General features: G+C 51.9%; 1 protein-coding gene and 1 long non-coding RNA gene across 2 annotated transcripts in view; one reads left to right on the top strand and one right to left on the bottom strand.

The window, feature by feature from the left end:
• Window positions 1-14,495, bottom strand: part of LOC141937094 (uncharacterized) — a 786,032-nt gene that overhangs the window by 539,613 nt on the left and 231,924 nt on the right. The gene's annotated exons all lie outside the window — the stretch shown is intronic.
• LOC141937070 (olfactory receptor 14A16-like) lies at window positions 2,634-7,274 on the top strand. The gene is made up of 2 exons (XM_074854473.1): window positions 2,634-3,538; window positions 7,154-7,274. The coding sequence occupies exons 1-2, from the start codon at window positions 2,634-2,636 to the stop codon at window positions 7,272-7,274; spliced, it is 1,026 nt and encodes a 341-aa protein (XP_074710574.1).

Below are 14,495 nucleotides of genomic sequence, written 5' to 3'. Positions count from 1 at the left end.
CCCCAGGAAGAGCCCTGAGCAATGCGTGAGGGACGGGATTCTCCTTCCCAGAGACTGGGGGCAAGGTCATGGCCATTTGCCTTAATGTAAGACGTCTAGGTTCATTCAGAATCTTTTCCACCATTACATGGCCTTTCTTTACCTATATACTCTGCCTCAAGATTTCTTGTCTAACTAGACCACGGGGAGGCTTTGTAAGGAATGATCCTCAGTGGGACCCATTAACAGTGCAAGAAACTTTGGAGTTTGCATCAGTCTTGGACTTCTTGACAGGCATATTCAACTTCTTATCACTGTCTGAGGTTCATGGACACAGCACCAAACCCACCCGAGGGGTCATTAAAATGCCTTGGGCTGGTCCTCTGCTGCGGAGCTGGACTGGGCTCCTGGGACAGAGGGAGCTGAGGGCAAGTGGGCAGCGCTGCAGAGAGACAGCTCTGCCCAGGCGCAGCTCCTCTGCAAAGCGCAGCAGGGCTGAGGGCACTGCCTGCAGGCACCGAGGGCAGAGGAGCCAGACACAGAGAGGGGAAAGGCAGACGGGAGTGGGAGGATGCTGAGAGCTCACTGGAGGAGAAATCTTCACAGTAAGTGAATCACACAGTAAGTCTCTGGGTGCAGGGCAATGCAATGCAGGTCATGGAGGGATCTGGTGAAGCCGGCACAGCCGCCAGGAATCTCCCTCCTGTCAAGAGGAGGAGGACGTGCTCCAGAGCAGGGCTTCCCTGCTGCACTGTCAGAGGGACAGGCCATGGCGGCTGCCTTCTCCCGGGGATGGCTGCAGAGGTGTGCAGCCACGGGTGCAGCCAGGGGTGCCCAGGGCTGTTCTTCAGAGCAGGGTCCCTGCAGCCCAGGGGCTGTGTGCTGGGGCAGGGACTCTGCCGCTGGCCAGGGTCAGCACTCAGCCTGCCCGGGGAGCTGCCCATGGCGCTGTGGGGAGAAGCTGTGGGGGGAAGGAGAGACACCCGGCAGGGCAGGGTCCTTCTGCTGTGGAGAGGGTGCTGCGTGGGTCAGGGCTGCTCGTAGCTCCAGATCGCTCCCAGGACACTGGCAGAGGCAGCTTTTCAAGAAGCACATGAAGGCAGGGGCTACCTGGAAGGAAAGGTGCTTTCTGAAGTCTGTGCTTTCAGTTTCCTACTGCAGTTGTGGGGTGTAATAATGCAGCTGTCAGATTTGGACAACACAAGAACACTCCTACAGCATTACCCTTACAGAGCAATAGGTATTTTAGGACCTTGATAAAGTTCCTTCAAGCATTTATTTGCCTACAGAAAGCTCAGTCATCTCATCAGTGTTTTCCTGACATGCTCCTTAGACTTGCACATACAGATATGACCCTCTGCAGAGCCCTGCTGCCAGGAGGGGTCTCCAGGGCAGAGCTGAGCACACAGCAAGTGGGATGGGGGCTGTGAGCACTGACAGATAAAGGCAAAGAGAAACGGCTCCAGACAGGGACAGCTTCAGGCCAGAGGCATTGGCTGGGAATGAAACAGTCTGACAGCACAGGCTGAGTAGGGTGATGTATTGTGGCACCTCCTTATTACCCTTCAGTGAAAGTGCTTTCTACCTAACAAGCATCCCTGGTCTCCTCCCCCACCCAGCAGAGCCTCTGTCCTCCAGGTCCCAGGCTCCAGGGCAGGAGCTGCCTCCTCTGCAGCCAGAGATGCATCAGAGGAGACTCTCCCGAGTGCCCACCTGTCCCTCCCTGGCCTTGCCTCCCTTGGCAGAAGCACTGGGGCATTGCTCCTTGGTTCTCCACCTGCCTCTGCTGCTGCTGCTCCTGTTTTCAGGCTCTCTGGGGATGGGGCTTTCAGCTGCAGCTCAGCAACTGGCCCTGCAGGTCCTGCCATGCAGATGTGTCCATGGCAGCAAGGTGCCCAAGCCCCCTTCTAGCCTCTGGGTCTCTGGGTAATGCTGTCTATGGGCTGGGGATAAAGCTGGGTCCTTTTGCAGGACACCCCCTCTTCAAGGGTCCAAAAAGCTCAGAGATCTTTACTGAGAGGATTTCAACTGGACTCCTCTGCTCTCAGCAGCATCCAATTTCCTGTCAAGGGAGCAGCTGGGGGTGACCCTCCTCCAGATTCCAGAGGTGCAAGCCCAGGGCAGTTGAGAGCAAGTCTGATGGACAGCCTGGCTCTCCTCACTCTGCACTAAGGCTCTCCCCTTTGCACTCCCGCACTCTCCATGGAGCACTTGTAGCGCAGCAGCAATGTCCAGGCTGTCTGCCTTCAGAACGCACTCCTCAGGTAGGACAGGGCAACAGGAGCAAAAGCAAGAAGAGCAAAGCCCCACAGCTCTGCTCTGCAGCTGGGGACACTGGGAGGGACAAGGCTGAAATCTCTTGGGTTTCAGGAGTGGAGTTAACCAGTGATCACTGCGGGTTCCTCTCTGCCTGTTGGGGCACAGCAGGACTGACTCCTGCAGAGCCCACAGCAGAATCCCTTGCTCCCCACTGCCCCCTCAGCCAGCAAACACCAGAGCTCCAGTCCGGGAGCTGCATGAAGGTCTTTCTTTAGGACAGAGGCTGGAGGGTGGGTGTTCTGTCAGGAACTGAGCAAGCTTTGACCAGAGAAATCTATCCTAGATTTTCACTGCCTTTTCCTCTAGTGACAACCCCCCATGTTCAGAGAAAGCAAATGTGCAACAGCAGCTTCATCACTGAGTTTCTTCTCCTGGCATTCGCAGACAGACGGGAGCTGCAGCTCTTGCACTTCTGGCTCTTCCTGGGCATCTACCTGGCTGCCCTCCTGGGCAACGGCCTCATCATCACTGCCATCGCCTGTGACCACCACCTGCACACCCCCATGTACTTCTTCATCCTCAACCTCTCCCTCCTTGACCTGGGCTCCATCTCCACCACTCTCCCCAAAGCCATGGCCAATTCCCTCTGGGACAACAGGGACATCTCCTACCAAGGGTGTGCTGCCCAGATCTTTATGTTTGCCTTCTTGATCTCAGCAGAGTTTTCTCTCCTCACCATCATGGCTTATGACCGCTATGTTGCCATCTGCAAACCCCTGCACTATGGGGCCCTCCTGGGATGCAGAGCTTGTGTCCACATGGCAGCAGCTGCCTGGGGTAGTGGTTTTCTCACTGCTGTACTGCACACTACAAGCACATTTTCGCTACCATGTTGTCAAGGCAATGTCCTAGAGCAGTTCTTCTGTGAAATCCCCCAGATCCTCAAACTCTCCTGCTCACACTCCTACCTCAGGGAAGTTGGGCTTATCATGGTTAGTGCCTGTTTACTTTTTGGATGTTTTGTTTTCATTGTGGTGTCCTATGTGCAGATTTTCCGGGTAGTGCTGAGGATCCCCTCTGAGCAGGGACGGCACAAAGCCTTTTCCACGTGCCTCCCTCACCTGGCTGTGGTCTCCCTCTTTATCAGTAGTATAATCTTTGCCTACCTGAAGCCCCCCTCCATCTCCTCCCCATCCCTGGACCTGGTGGTGTCATTTCTGTACTCGGTGGTGCCTCCAGCATTGAACCCCCTCATCTACAGCATGAGGAACCAGGAGATCAAGGATTCCCTGAGGAAACTGATAACTAGATGTTATTCTGAAGCAATAAACTGCTCATCTTCTGCTGAACAGCAGTTATAATATAACTCTCTACAGGCCCAGACTGTCAGCATTTTCTGTTGTTGTTTTACTTTTAATGTTTTCATCCCCTTTCTAATTCATTATCTGCTTTTCTTTTCTGAGTGGCTGAAAAAGTGACGAGCCATGATATCTGTGTGTTTTAACAAAATAAAGGACCTGCAGTGATTTTTTGTTTTTCTGAGATCCTTCCTCTAAGACTTTATGGACCTGCAAGAAAAATTCCTGTGTGCAGATGTGGAGGGGAAGAGAGTCCTGGCATGTCAGCCCTGCCAGCGAGCACTTGGTCCTCAAGAGATGTTCTTTTTCCACTTCCACACTCTTCTTCTCACCCCTTCAGTTTGGTGTAAGGCCTGAGTGTTCTGGCAGCTTGGTCACACTCCTGCTGCGTGACAGTTCGGTGACCGCAGGCAGGGACAGGCAATGGGCACTTCTGTGACAGAGCCGGCCTCCGTAAGAGTGGTTCCATCATGAAAGAGGATCTCCTCAGGGCAGTGAAGACTGAGCTCTTCTTCCAGACCTGATCTCAAGAACATGCCCAAGGAATTGGCCCACAGATGAAAACACCAGTGAAGAGCTAAACAGTGTGATTTGCAGGGTGGGGGCACACAGCAGTGTCCTCGCACAGCCAGGCCTCCTGGGAGAGACCTGAAGGACCAGGGTCTTGTCTGTGTCTGTGTTCACAGGACACACTGGGGAAGCTGCCTGTGCTGGTTTGGCTGGGATAGAGTTAATTTTCTTCCTAGATTTGTGCTGAAAACAGTGTTGATAATGCAGGGATGTTTTCATTATTGCTGAGCAGGGCTTACACAGAGTCAAGGCCTGTTCTGCTCCTCACCCCACCCCACCAGTGAGCAGGCTGGGGGTGCACAAGGAGCTGGGAGGGGACACAGTCTGGACAGCTGACCCCGGCTGACCAAAGGATATTCTATACCTTATGACATCATGCTCAGTTATATAAAGCTGGGGGAAGAAGAATGAACACGGGGACATTCAGAGTTATGGCTTTTGTCTTCCCAAGTCACCGTTACATGTGATGGAGCCCTGATGTTCTGGAGATGGCTGAAACTCTGCAAATGGAAAGAAGTGAATGAATTCCATGTTTTCCTTTGCTTACATGTGTTGCTTTTTCTTTACCTGTTAAACTGTCTTTATCTCAACCCATGAGTTTTCTCACTTTTACCCTTGTGATCCTGTCCCTCATCGCACCCAGGGAAGTGAGTGAGTGGCTGTGTGGGGCTCAGATGCTGGCTGGGGTAAAACCATGACACTGCCCCAGGGCAATCATCATGCTCTAGCCCCTCTGAACCACCATTTGCAGCACTGGCCTCTCACCCCAGACTGGGGAGGTTCTTTCTCCCTTCATGGAGAGACACTAAATGAGTAGGTCAGAAGTCCATGTTTGCACTGTATGGAGGAGATGTAAGCATGCACGTCATGTGTGTGAGGTGAGAGAGCACAAATGCCATCAGCTATTCCTGGGGGTGCCATGATGGTGTGTGGGATGGTGCCATGATGGTGTGTGGGATGGTGTCATGAGGTCACTTCACATTGACAGTAACATCCCCTGGGAAACCACCTGAATGAATCACTGGGAGGTGTTTCCTTGAACCAAAGTCCCTGAGTCCATTTCTCATGCTGTGGGGCATCTCACACGAGTGCAGAGCAGGGTGGTCACCACAGGGCTGAGGGGCCTCCCAGCCTCTGGCAGTGGCAGCAGGAGGCCAGAGAGACACTGCAACTCCTGCAATTCACTGCCTCTGTGTGTGCAAGGGAAGGACTCATGTCTCTGAACACTCCTGCATGTAAGATGAGTACATGAGGCCAGCTGAGATGTGGACACCTGACAGAGCCCTGACACTTCTGTGTGTGTCTCCAGGAACAACCCCCACTCTCCCAGTGAGACTCATCTCAGCTGCCTTGGACAGGCTCATTGCAAGTGCTCCTGTTCGCTATATCACCCTCGCCTGTGATTCTGCACTGTGCCCTCAAAGTGTCAGAGCAATCAGAGAGGTTCTGGGGTCCATGGATGTGGTGGTTTGACCTTGGCTAACTGCCAGGTAGCCACCAAGTTGACCTGTAAGTCGACCTATCACTTCCCCCCCCCCCCCCCTTTTTTTTTTTTTTCTCAACAGGGCAAAAAGGGGGAAAGAAAATAAGATAGGAAAAAAACAACCCTTGTGGGTAGAAGAAAATCATGTTTAATGTAAGCAAAGCAAAGCAAGGCCCACGCATGGAAGCAAAAAGAAAACAGGCACTGTTGGGCCTTCTCAGGAAGCAGGGCTCCAATACGCGTAGCGGTTACCACAGAGGACCAAGGGTGACACCCCCCCACCTCCTCCTTTTTCCCAGCTTTATACTCAAGCAGATTTTGTTTGGTCTGGAATATCCCTTTGGTCAGTTCAGGTCAGCTGTCCTGGTTGTGTCCCCTCCCAAGATCTTGCCCACCCCGTCCCACTGGGAGGGGAAAATGTTGGAAAGAGCCTTGGTTCTGTGTAAGCACTACCCAGCAGTAGCCACACCACCAGTGTGCTATCAACACCCTGCCAGCTCCCAACATAAAACACAGCACCATGAGGGCTGCTACAGGGGAAAACCAATTCCAGCTCAGCCAGACCCAGTACATTATCCTATGAGCTCTTATCCAGTAAGTGCAGATGTTTATGGGGCACTGCTCATCCTGTATTTTATGTGATCAGCTAAGACAAGTCAGGTGAACATCTCCTCCACTCCACTGACTGCAAGGGGAGCCTGGGAGGCACTGCCTCAGACAGCTCTACATTACCCCTGCACCTCACTGCCTCCAGCTTTAACACCCCCAAAGGCCATGGTCTGCACCCTGAAGCTCCTATTCGTAGGTTCTCGGAATCAGGGAAGCTGAATGCCACCTGTGACTGAAATACATTCCCACTGTTCATGGACAGCAAGGAGTTTCTCCTTCTGGTCCATTCCCATGCCACGTGGACTCCACTTGGGATTTGTTTCCCCTCGTTTCAGACAACTGCTGTTTGGGTGTCTGTCCACTCTTGCTGGTACAGGCTCCTCCTGCAGTTGACAGCGGGTCTTCAACCTCCTCCACTGTAATTCATCCTCATAGAAATTTAAAACACTTGGTTCCTTCATTGTCTGGGCCTCCAGGCACCTGCTCAGCCCTCACACAGCCCGGGTATTGGCTCACTCCTGGGCACTTCTTTCCAGGTGAACCACCTCAAAGTTGCAGTCCCAGCTGTGGTTCTGAGGGGAGATGCTGCTTGGTGTCAGGTCTGCTCCAGAGCAGACAGGGCTGAGCAGTGTGTCCATGAGCGTGGCCTGCCCTCCTGCCTGCTGCAGCTGGTCAGGGGGCTGGAACAGAAGTGTCCAGAGCCAGCACCCAGACAGGGACCTTTCTCCTGCCTCACCCCTCCCTTTTTGGACACAGGCAGCTGATGCCTGACTAGGGCTGCACTCTGATAGTCATGAACAAGGCAGAACTGGATGAGGATGTGAATGCTGAGGGCAGCCGTGGCTGCAGTGACCATGGCAGAGGAAAAAGACAAACAGCAGAATGACAGCCTTGGCCTGCAGCACAGCACATTTCACACGGTTCAGCATCTGCTTGGCAGGATCCTGGAGAGCCAAGATCCATGGAGCCCTCTTGCATCTTTGAGAACAACAACATCAAATCCCAGCAACACCTGAGTCTGATGTTCTGGGAGTTGAGCAGGGACTAGCTGGAGACTGGTGGGGATGAACAGGGATCTTCTGGCTAAAGCGTTCACACACCAGAAGGCATTGCAGAGGGGTGGGAGAGGGAACAGGCTGTCCAGGAGGCAGATACAGACATGGCCTTGGGGTACAGGGGTGGAGGCAGGAAAGTGAAAGCTCATCTGGGACTGGAACTAGCAAGGAATGGGCAGAGCAATCAGAAGGCCTTCTCTAAGTTCAGTGGCAGAACAAGGGGTCGGCTGACAAAAATAGAGTCTCGTGGTGCAGTGAGACAGGAGGTGTAGTGGCAAAATCCTGGAAAAGGCCAAGGAAGTAATCGTTTTCCTGTCCTCTTCTCCCAGATCTGCACCCAGACCTCCCTGGTCCTTGAGTCTCTGACCAACATCTGGGCAGGCAGGGCTGCACCATGGCAGAGGAAGGTGTCTCTGGGGAGCACTTGCACCACTTGAGCACACACAGGTCCATAGGACCAGAGAGGATGTGCCCAAGGGTGCTGGGAGAGCTGGCTGGGGTCATTGCAAGGCTGCTCCTGGTCACCTTTGAAATGTCAGGGCAAACAGGGTGGGAAATGGCAGACATTGCACCCATTTTCAGGCAGAGAACAAGGAGCATCCATGGGACTACAGGCTGGTCACTCGCATCTCAGTCCCATAGAAGGTGAAGGAGCAAATTCATTTGAGTAATTCCTTTGCCCACATTCATCAGCTGTTGCTCTCTAAGATGCTCTGGGGTATGTGAAGTACACACAGGGTGCTTGGAAGGGTGACCCAGGAACTATGGGAACCCTTCTGGAGCATTCCCTGGTCACCAGGAAAAGGATCTCCAGACACCTCAGTGGAGACAACTCCTGTCTCTGCATTGACTAGGAGGGGAAGTACAGACAACTTGGATTTGACATAGACATCTGCAGGGAGGTGTCTGATGTTGGGGGAGACCAGTCTCCTCCCTCTCTTCACCTAACAAGGAGTCACTCTTCATTTACCCTGGAGGGAATAAAAAGGGAGTGTTCATGGATGATCCAGAGACCCCTTTGAGCAGACACTGTAACACAGATGTCTAGAGACAAGTGCAAATCTGGCCACCCAAACCCAGGGTGTTTCACTGCAGGTGGTCACCCAGCTTCCCCGTATCAGGTGAGGGAGCCTGCCACCTTAGTAGTGACTCTTTGTGCAAGGGGTGAGGAGTGGCAAGGATGCTCCTGGGTGGGGAGGGGTTTTAGTGTGCTGGGATCTCTGCAAGACATAGAAATATCTGTCTTTTATGCTGCAGGCCTGAGTATGATAGAAATGTTTAGAAAATGTCAATAAAACTGAAACAAAGAAGAAATGAGGAAAGAAGAAGATCAAAGAATATTTTTTAATAAAATTCTCGGCTTTTTTTCAAATTTTCTGTGTTTATGTCCTCCTCGTTTAGCTTTGCTTTGTTTTGATATACCAATCTTTGAAGTACTTCATGAACAATTTTTTTAATTATGATTTTAAATGCAAAAATATTTCCAGAACCAGGGTGGGATGTAGCTACAGGGACACAGATGCCCTAAGTCACAGGGAAAGAGACGCCTGGTGGCAGTGCAGGTGTCCTGGGCCCCTCTGCCCGGCCTCTACCAGCAGTTCCTGAGGGGCTCTGGTCTCCTGCAGGAGACCTCCTGGCCTGTGTGACAGCGGCCAGTCCCAGGGATATACGTCAGATAAACCGGGGCGTCTGCAAGGGGCACTCGATGTCTATGGTCAGACAGCTGAGCTCTGCCTGGAAAGGGGAAGAACTGCCTGAGACTTTTTAAAAAAACATGCGCAACTTTTAGTCAGCTGAGATGATTGAAAACTTTGAATAAAGTGATGATGTTTTTCCACCGTGACCAAATGGGAATTTCTAGAAAGTGCATTAGTTGAAACTGAAGCTCTGAGCTTCAGGGAGTTAGAAGCCTGCCCTTGTCTTTCAGCAGTCTAATTCTCTCTTCAGGCACCTCCTTCATTGTGTTCATATCTGTCATTTCCCATCCATCTGTCTGAAACATTGCTAGTGAGGTTCTCCCCTGGGGATGGTGAACCTCAGTGGAGGCAGCTTCCCCTTAGCACACAGTTGAGCAGTGGGGGTTGTTGTTTGTTAAACTTTCCCATGTTTTCCTTCTGTTTGTTTGCAATGAAGAGAAATTCTGCTGTGCCTGTGTTCAGCAAGGTCTCTGAGGGAAGTCCGTGGGAGCTGGTGCAGAGGAGCTGTAACCTCCAGCTGCAGCTGGGGTGAAGAAGTCTGATGTCAGGAGAAATGCTGCAAGTCCCAGGGGGCCGATGGGAGAAATGGCCGGGCTGGGGAGGTGAGGAATCAGGTTGTCCATGCAGTGTCTGACCTCCAGGAGGAGCTGGTCCTACCCCTCCTGACAGCAGTAGGAGACCCCCTGCATCAACATCAATTAAGAGAATGCTGCCATCACTTCTGCTGTAAACTGAAAAAGACAAGACACTTAATAGTAAAAAATACTGCTCTATTAAATGCTCAGTGAAAACTTCCCCTTTACGTACACTCCAGAGACCTCTTCAATTAGCTACCCAAGACTTGAAGACTGAAGGAAATAATTGAAAGAGACATGGCTTTTTGCATTTTAATGAGCCCCATGGTGTCTTTGGTGCTGAGACCATGAGCCTCAGACACTGAGAGGAGCCTGAACCAACGGCTGAAGAAGTCAAGATCAGAAGCAACGCCTACAGTTCCAAGGAGTGTTAATGGGTCCCACTGAGGGCCATCCCCAACAAAGCCTCCCCAGGGGCTGGTTAGAGCAGAAAGGTGGAGGCAGGAATGAGAGGTAGCAAACACAGTGTAAAGGTAGTTCTGATGCTTAGTCTGCCTTAATGTGCTGAAGCCAAAGGGCCAAAGCCTGACCCGCAGCCCCTGGGAAGGGAGATCCTGTCCCTCACCCATTGCCCAGGGCTCTTCCTGGGGCAGTGTCATGTGGCAATGTGTGGTACCAAGGGCAGGACAACGGTATGGCACTGATGGGTCTGTCCTGGGTGGGGCAAGATGGCCATGAGTTCTTGGTGCCATGAGGCTGATGTTTGTCCTGGTGGGCCATAGCTGCAGAGGCGACAACCATAAGCAGGGGGGAAAAGTCCTTGGCCCTGTTGGGGGCTCTCAGCTATGCCAGAGCCTTCAACTGTCTCTACCACAGGCTGTGCTCAGTGTCCCACACCTGCAGTTCTTTCCCTGCAGGCTCTCAACATCATCAATTCTTCCCCACCTTGCTCTCAACTCAGCATTTCACTGCCCTTCCTGATACAGAATAAGAAATCATAGAGTAGACTATTTCAGTTGTAAGGGACCTACAATGACCATCTACTCAACCCGTCTGACCAGTTCAGGGCTGACCACGTTAAAGCTGTTATTAAGAGCATTGTCCAAATGCTTCTCAAACACTGACGGGCTTGAGGGCTCGACCACCTCTCTAGGAAGCCTGTTCCGGTGTTTGCCCACCTTTTTGGTAAAACAAATGCTTCCTCATGTCCAGTCTAAACCTCCCCTGCCACATCTTTGAACCATTCCCACATGTCCTATCCCTGGATCCCAGGGAGAAAAGAGCAGCACCTCCCACTCCATTTCCCCTCCTCAGGAAGCTGCAGAGAGCCATGAGGTCACCCCTCAGCTTCCTTTTCTCCACTCTAGACAAACCCAAAGTCCTCAGCCTCTCCTCATGTGACATTCCTTCTAGCTCTGTCACCAGCTTTGTTGCCTTCCTCTGGATGCATTCAAGGACCTTCACATCCTTCTCCAGTTGTGAGGCCCAGCAGTGCACACAGTACTCAAGGTGAGGCCACACCAACACTGAATATCTCTCCATCCTCCCTGGCTCTTCCTTGAAACACGAAGCCATGGGATGGTCCAAACTCCCTCTGGGTGACTTGTTGCTGCACAACGCTGCCCTTGGGGTGACAATTCCTTAACTTCATGACCGTTCTCAACCTTCCAAGATTCTCATAGTTCCATTATGTCTTTCTCATGTTGTTTTCCACCACAAAGAAAAGTTCCATCACCTCTGAAACCACCCTTCAAGCACTCTCAGGCTAATCCTTTACTGCCTGCAACCTCCATGCCATTAGGCCAAACATGGTCATGTGCCTCTACACACAGGTCATGTCCTTGAGTCCCTGAACCCCATCTTTGCAGACCTCCCCTCAGCACTCTCCACCTCCTCCCAACTCCTACAAAATAGGAGCTGCACAGAGGGACACATCTGTGTGTGTGGAACCACACCAGTGCTGAGTTGAAGGGGAAGCTAACTCAGGTTTTCTGGGTTGCCACATTCTTCCTAATGCAACCTCCTAGGCAGCTGGCCTTGTTCCTGGGGAGCATGCAGCACCGGCTCGTGTGCTGTCCCTCCTAGTGCCCAGGCCCTTCCCTTACGGTCACTGCTCAGCTCGGCAAATCCTCGCTTGCCCTGATGCACAGGGTTATTCTTCCCCCCAACGCAGGACTGGCAACATGTCCTTGAAACATCAAGAGGTTTCTGTTGTCCAAATCCCTGAGTTTCTCAAGGCTCCCCTGGACTAGAAGCTCCACTTGGTCAGCTGTTAATGTCTGTGCACTGATGGCTTATCCTGACTGAGGTGTGTCTCACACAGTAACAGCAGGAGGAGTCTCAGGGTACTACAGGAAATAAAAGGAGGTAGTAATTTAATTTCTGGCCCAGAGAAGAATTACTGTGACAACCATCTCTAAAAGACCAAAGGAGGGTACAAAGCAAGCAAACCAAGAGCCAGTAGAGTAAGAGCAAATAAGGGTTGATGCATTAGGTTGTGTTAGTGGGCTATACATATAGTATATAGAATATTAGACAATATATATCCCTCCAGGAGTTGGTCTTAGACCCTCCGTTTACCCAGGAGCTGGTCCACATTCTTCTGCCCTCTCCTGCTGACCCCTCAGCTCTCTCCTGACTCAGACACTAAAGGAAGCATACAGAGTATGGAATGAAGGTGGATAACTTTGTCCAAGCATGCAGGGATGAGGTTAGAGTATCTAAACTCCAAATGGAATTGAATCTGGCCAGGGATGTCAATGGCAACAAGAATGGCTTCAGTAAGTACACAGGCAACAAAAGTAAGACAATGGAAAATCAGGTCCATGAGTCAATGAGACATGAGACCTGCTTACACACACATGGAAAAGGCTGTGGTACTGAATGTCTTCTTTGCCTTGGTCTTTACTAGGAAGACAGGCCTTCAGGAATCCCAGGTCCCAGAGAGCAGGGGGAAAGGATGGAGCAAGGAAGATGTACCCTTGATGGAAGAGTATCAGGTCAAGGAACACTGACCCAATGGTGAAGTGGCCAAACTGGCCATGGACTGGCGATACAGAAGTCCTTGGGCCCTGATGGGATGCAGCAATGAGTGCTGAGGGAGCTGGCAGATGTCCTTTTACGGCCACCCTCAATGATCTCTGATTACCTATTGTGACTGGAAGAAAAGCCTGGATACTGGAGGAAAGCAAATGTCACTCCTGTCTTCAAGAAGGGCAAGAAGGAGGAACCAGGGAACAAAAGGCCAGTCAGCCACACCTTGACCGCTGAGAGGGGGATAGAGCTGCTAATCCTGGAAGCCATCGCCAGCCATTTTAAAGAGAAGAAAATAATCAGGAATAGTCAGCATGACTACATGCTTATCAATTTGATAAACTTCTCCGATGAAGTGTCTGGCCTGGTAGATGAAGGGAGAGCAGTGGATATTGTCTGCCTGGACTTCAGGAAGGATTTCAACACTCTTTGCCACAGGAACCTCACAGAGAAGCTGTCAATGTATGGGCAGGATGAGCAGACTGGGTGGTGGGTGGAAAAGGGGCTGAATGGCAGGACCCAGAGGGTGGTGATCAGCAGGACAAAGTCCAGCTGGAGGCCAGCAGCTGGCAGTGTGCCCCAGGAATCCATACTGGGTGCTGTCCTGTTTAACATTTTCCTTAATGAGGTGGAAGATGGGGCAGAGGAGTGGTTGATACACCAGACCATTGTGCTGCCATCCAGAGGGATCTTGACAGGCTGGAGAAATGGGACAAGGGGAACCTCATGAAGTTCAGCAAGGGGAAGCTCAAAGTCCTGCCCCTGGGGGAAGAACAGCCCCATGCACTGGTATATGCTGGGGGCAGGCAACTGGAAAGCAGCTTGGTTGGAAAGGCCCTGGGGGTCCTGGTGGACACCAGGTTGAACCTAAGCCAGTAATGTGCCCTTGGGGCAAAGAGGGCAAATGGCATCCTCTTCTGCACTGGCTGCACAGTGGGCAGGCACAGAGAGGTGATTGGTCCCTTTATGCAGCACTGGTGAGGGCATTCCTGGAGTCTGGAGTCCAGTGCAGGGCTTCCCAGTACAACAGAGACAGGGACATACACAAGGGTGAGGAAGGGACTGGAGCACCTCCCATGTGAGGAAAGGCTGAGAGAGCTGGGACAGTTTAGCTCAGAGAAGAGAAGGCTCAGGGAGGACTTTATTAGAGTCTAGAAACACCTGAAGGGAGGGTGCACAGAGGTGGAGCCAGGCTCCTTTCAGTGGTGCTCAGCGACAGGACCAGAGGCAGTAGGCACACAAGGGAACACAGGGGATTCTCTCAGAAAATCAAGAAATGTTTTTTCACTGTGGCTAAGCACTGGCACAGGTTACCCAGGGAAGTTATGGGCTCTGCATCCTTGGAGCCATTCAAAAGGGTTGGACCAGTTGATTTCCAGAGGTCCCATTCCAACCTCAACCAGACTGTGATTCTTTACACCCTCCCTTCACATATTTGTGCACAGTGATGAGATCCCCCTTGAGCCTTCTTGTCTTCAGGCTAAACAGTCCCAGCTCTCTCAGTGAACTCTGGAGAGATGCTGTAGTCACTTAATAAACTTCTTTGGCCCTAAGATGGACTTTCTGAAGCAAGTCCATGTCTTTCTCATACTGGGGTGCCCTGCACTGGCCCCAACACTCCAGAAGTGGTCTCATCAGTGCTGAGTGGAGGGGCAGGATAACTGCCCCCACCCCCAGCAGCACTCTTCCTAATGCAGCACAGGAGGCTGGTGGCTGCCTTTGCCACAAGCATGCACTGCTGGCTCGTGTTCAGCTTGTCCACCTGGAGCACAAGGTCCTTCCTCACAAAGCTCCTTTCCAGTCACTCAGACGCCAGCATGTACCGGTTCATGGGTTTATTCCTCCCCAGGGGGAGGACTTTGCATTCTCTTGGTCAA

The sequence above is a fragment of the Strix uralensis genome, chromosome 37 (assembly GCF_047716275.1).
Source record: "Strix uralensis isolate ZFMK-TIS-50842 chromosome 37, bStrUra1, whole genome shotgun sequence".
Lineage (NCBI taxonomy): Eukaryota > Metazoa > Chordata > Aves > Strigiformes > Strigidae > Strix > Strix uralensis.
This window is presented reverse-complemented; position numbering and strand designations above follow the sequence as displayed.

Bases quoted from the DNA above. Each gene is read 5' to 3' on its own strand.
- LOC141937070 (XM_074854473.1), top strand. From the start codon at position 2,634: ATGTGCAACAGCAGCTTCATCACTGAGTTTCTTCTCCTGGCATTCGCA. The intron at 3,539-7,153 runs GATAACTAGATG...TGACAGCCTTGG, and splicing joins AAGGATTCCCTGAGGAAACT to CCTGCAGCACAGCACATTTC.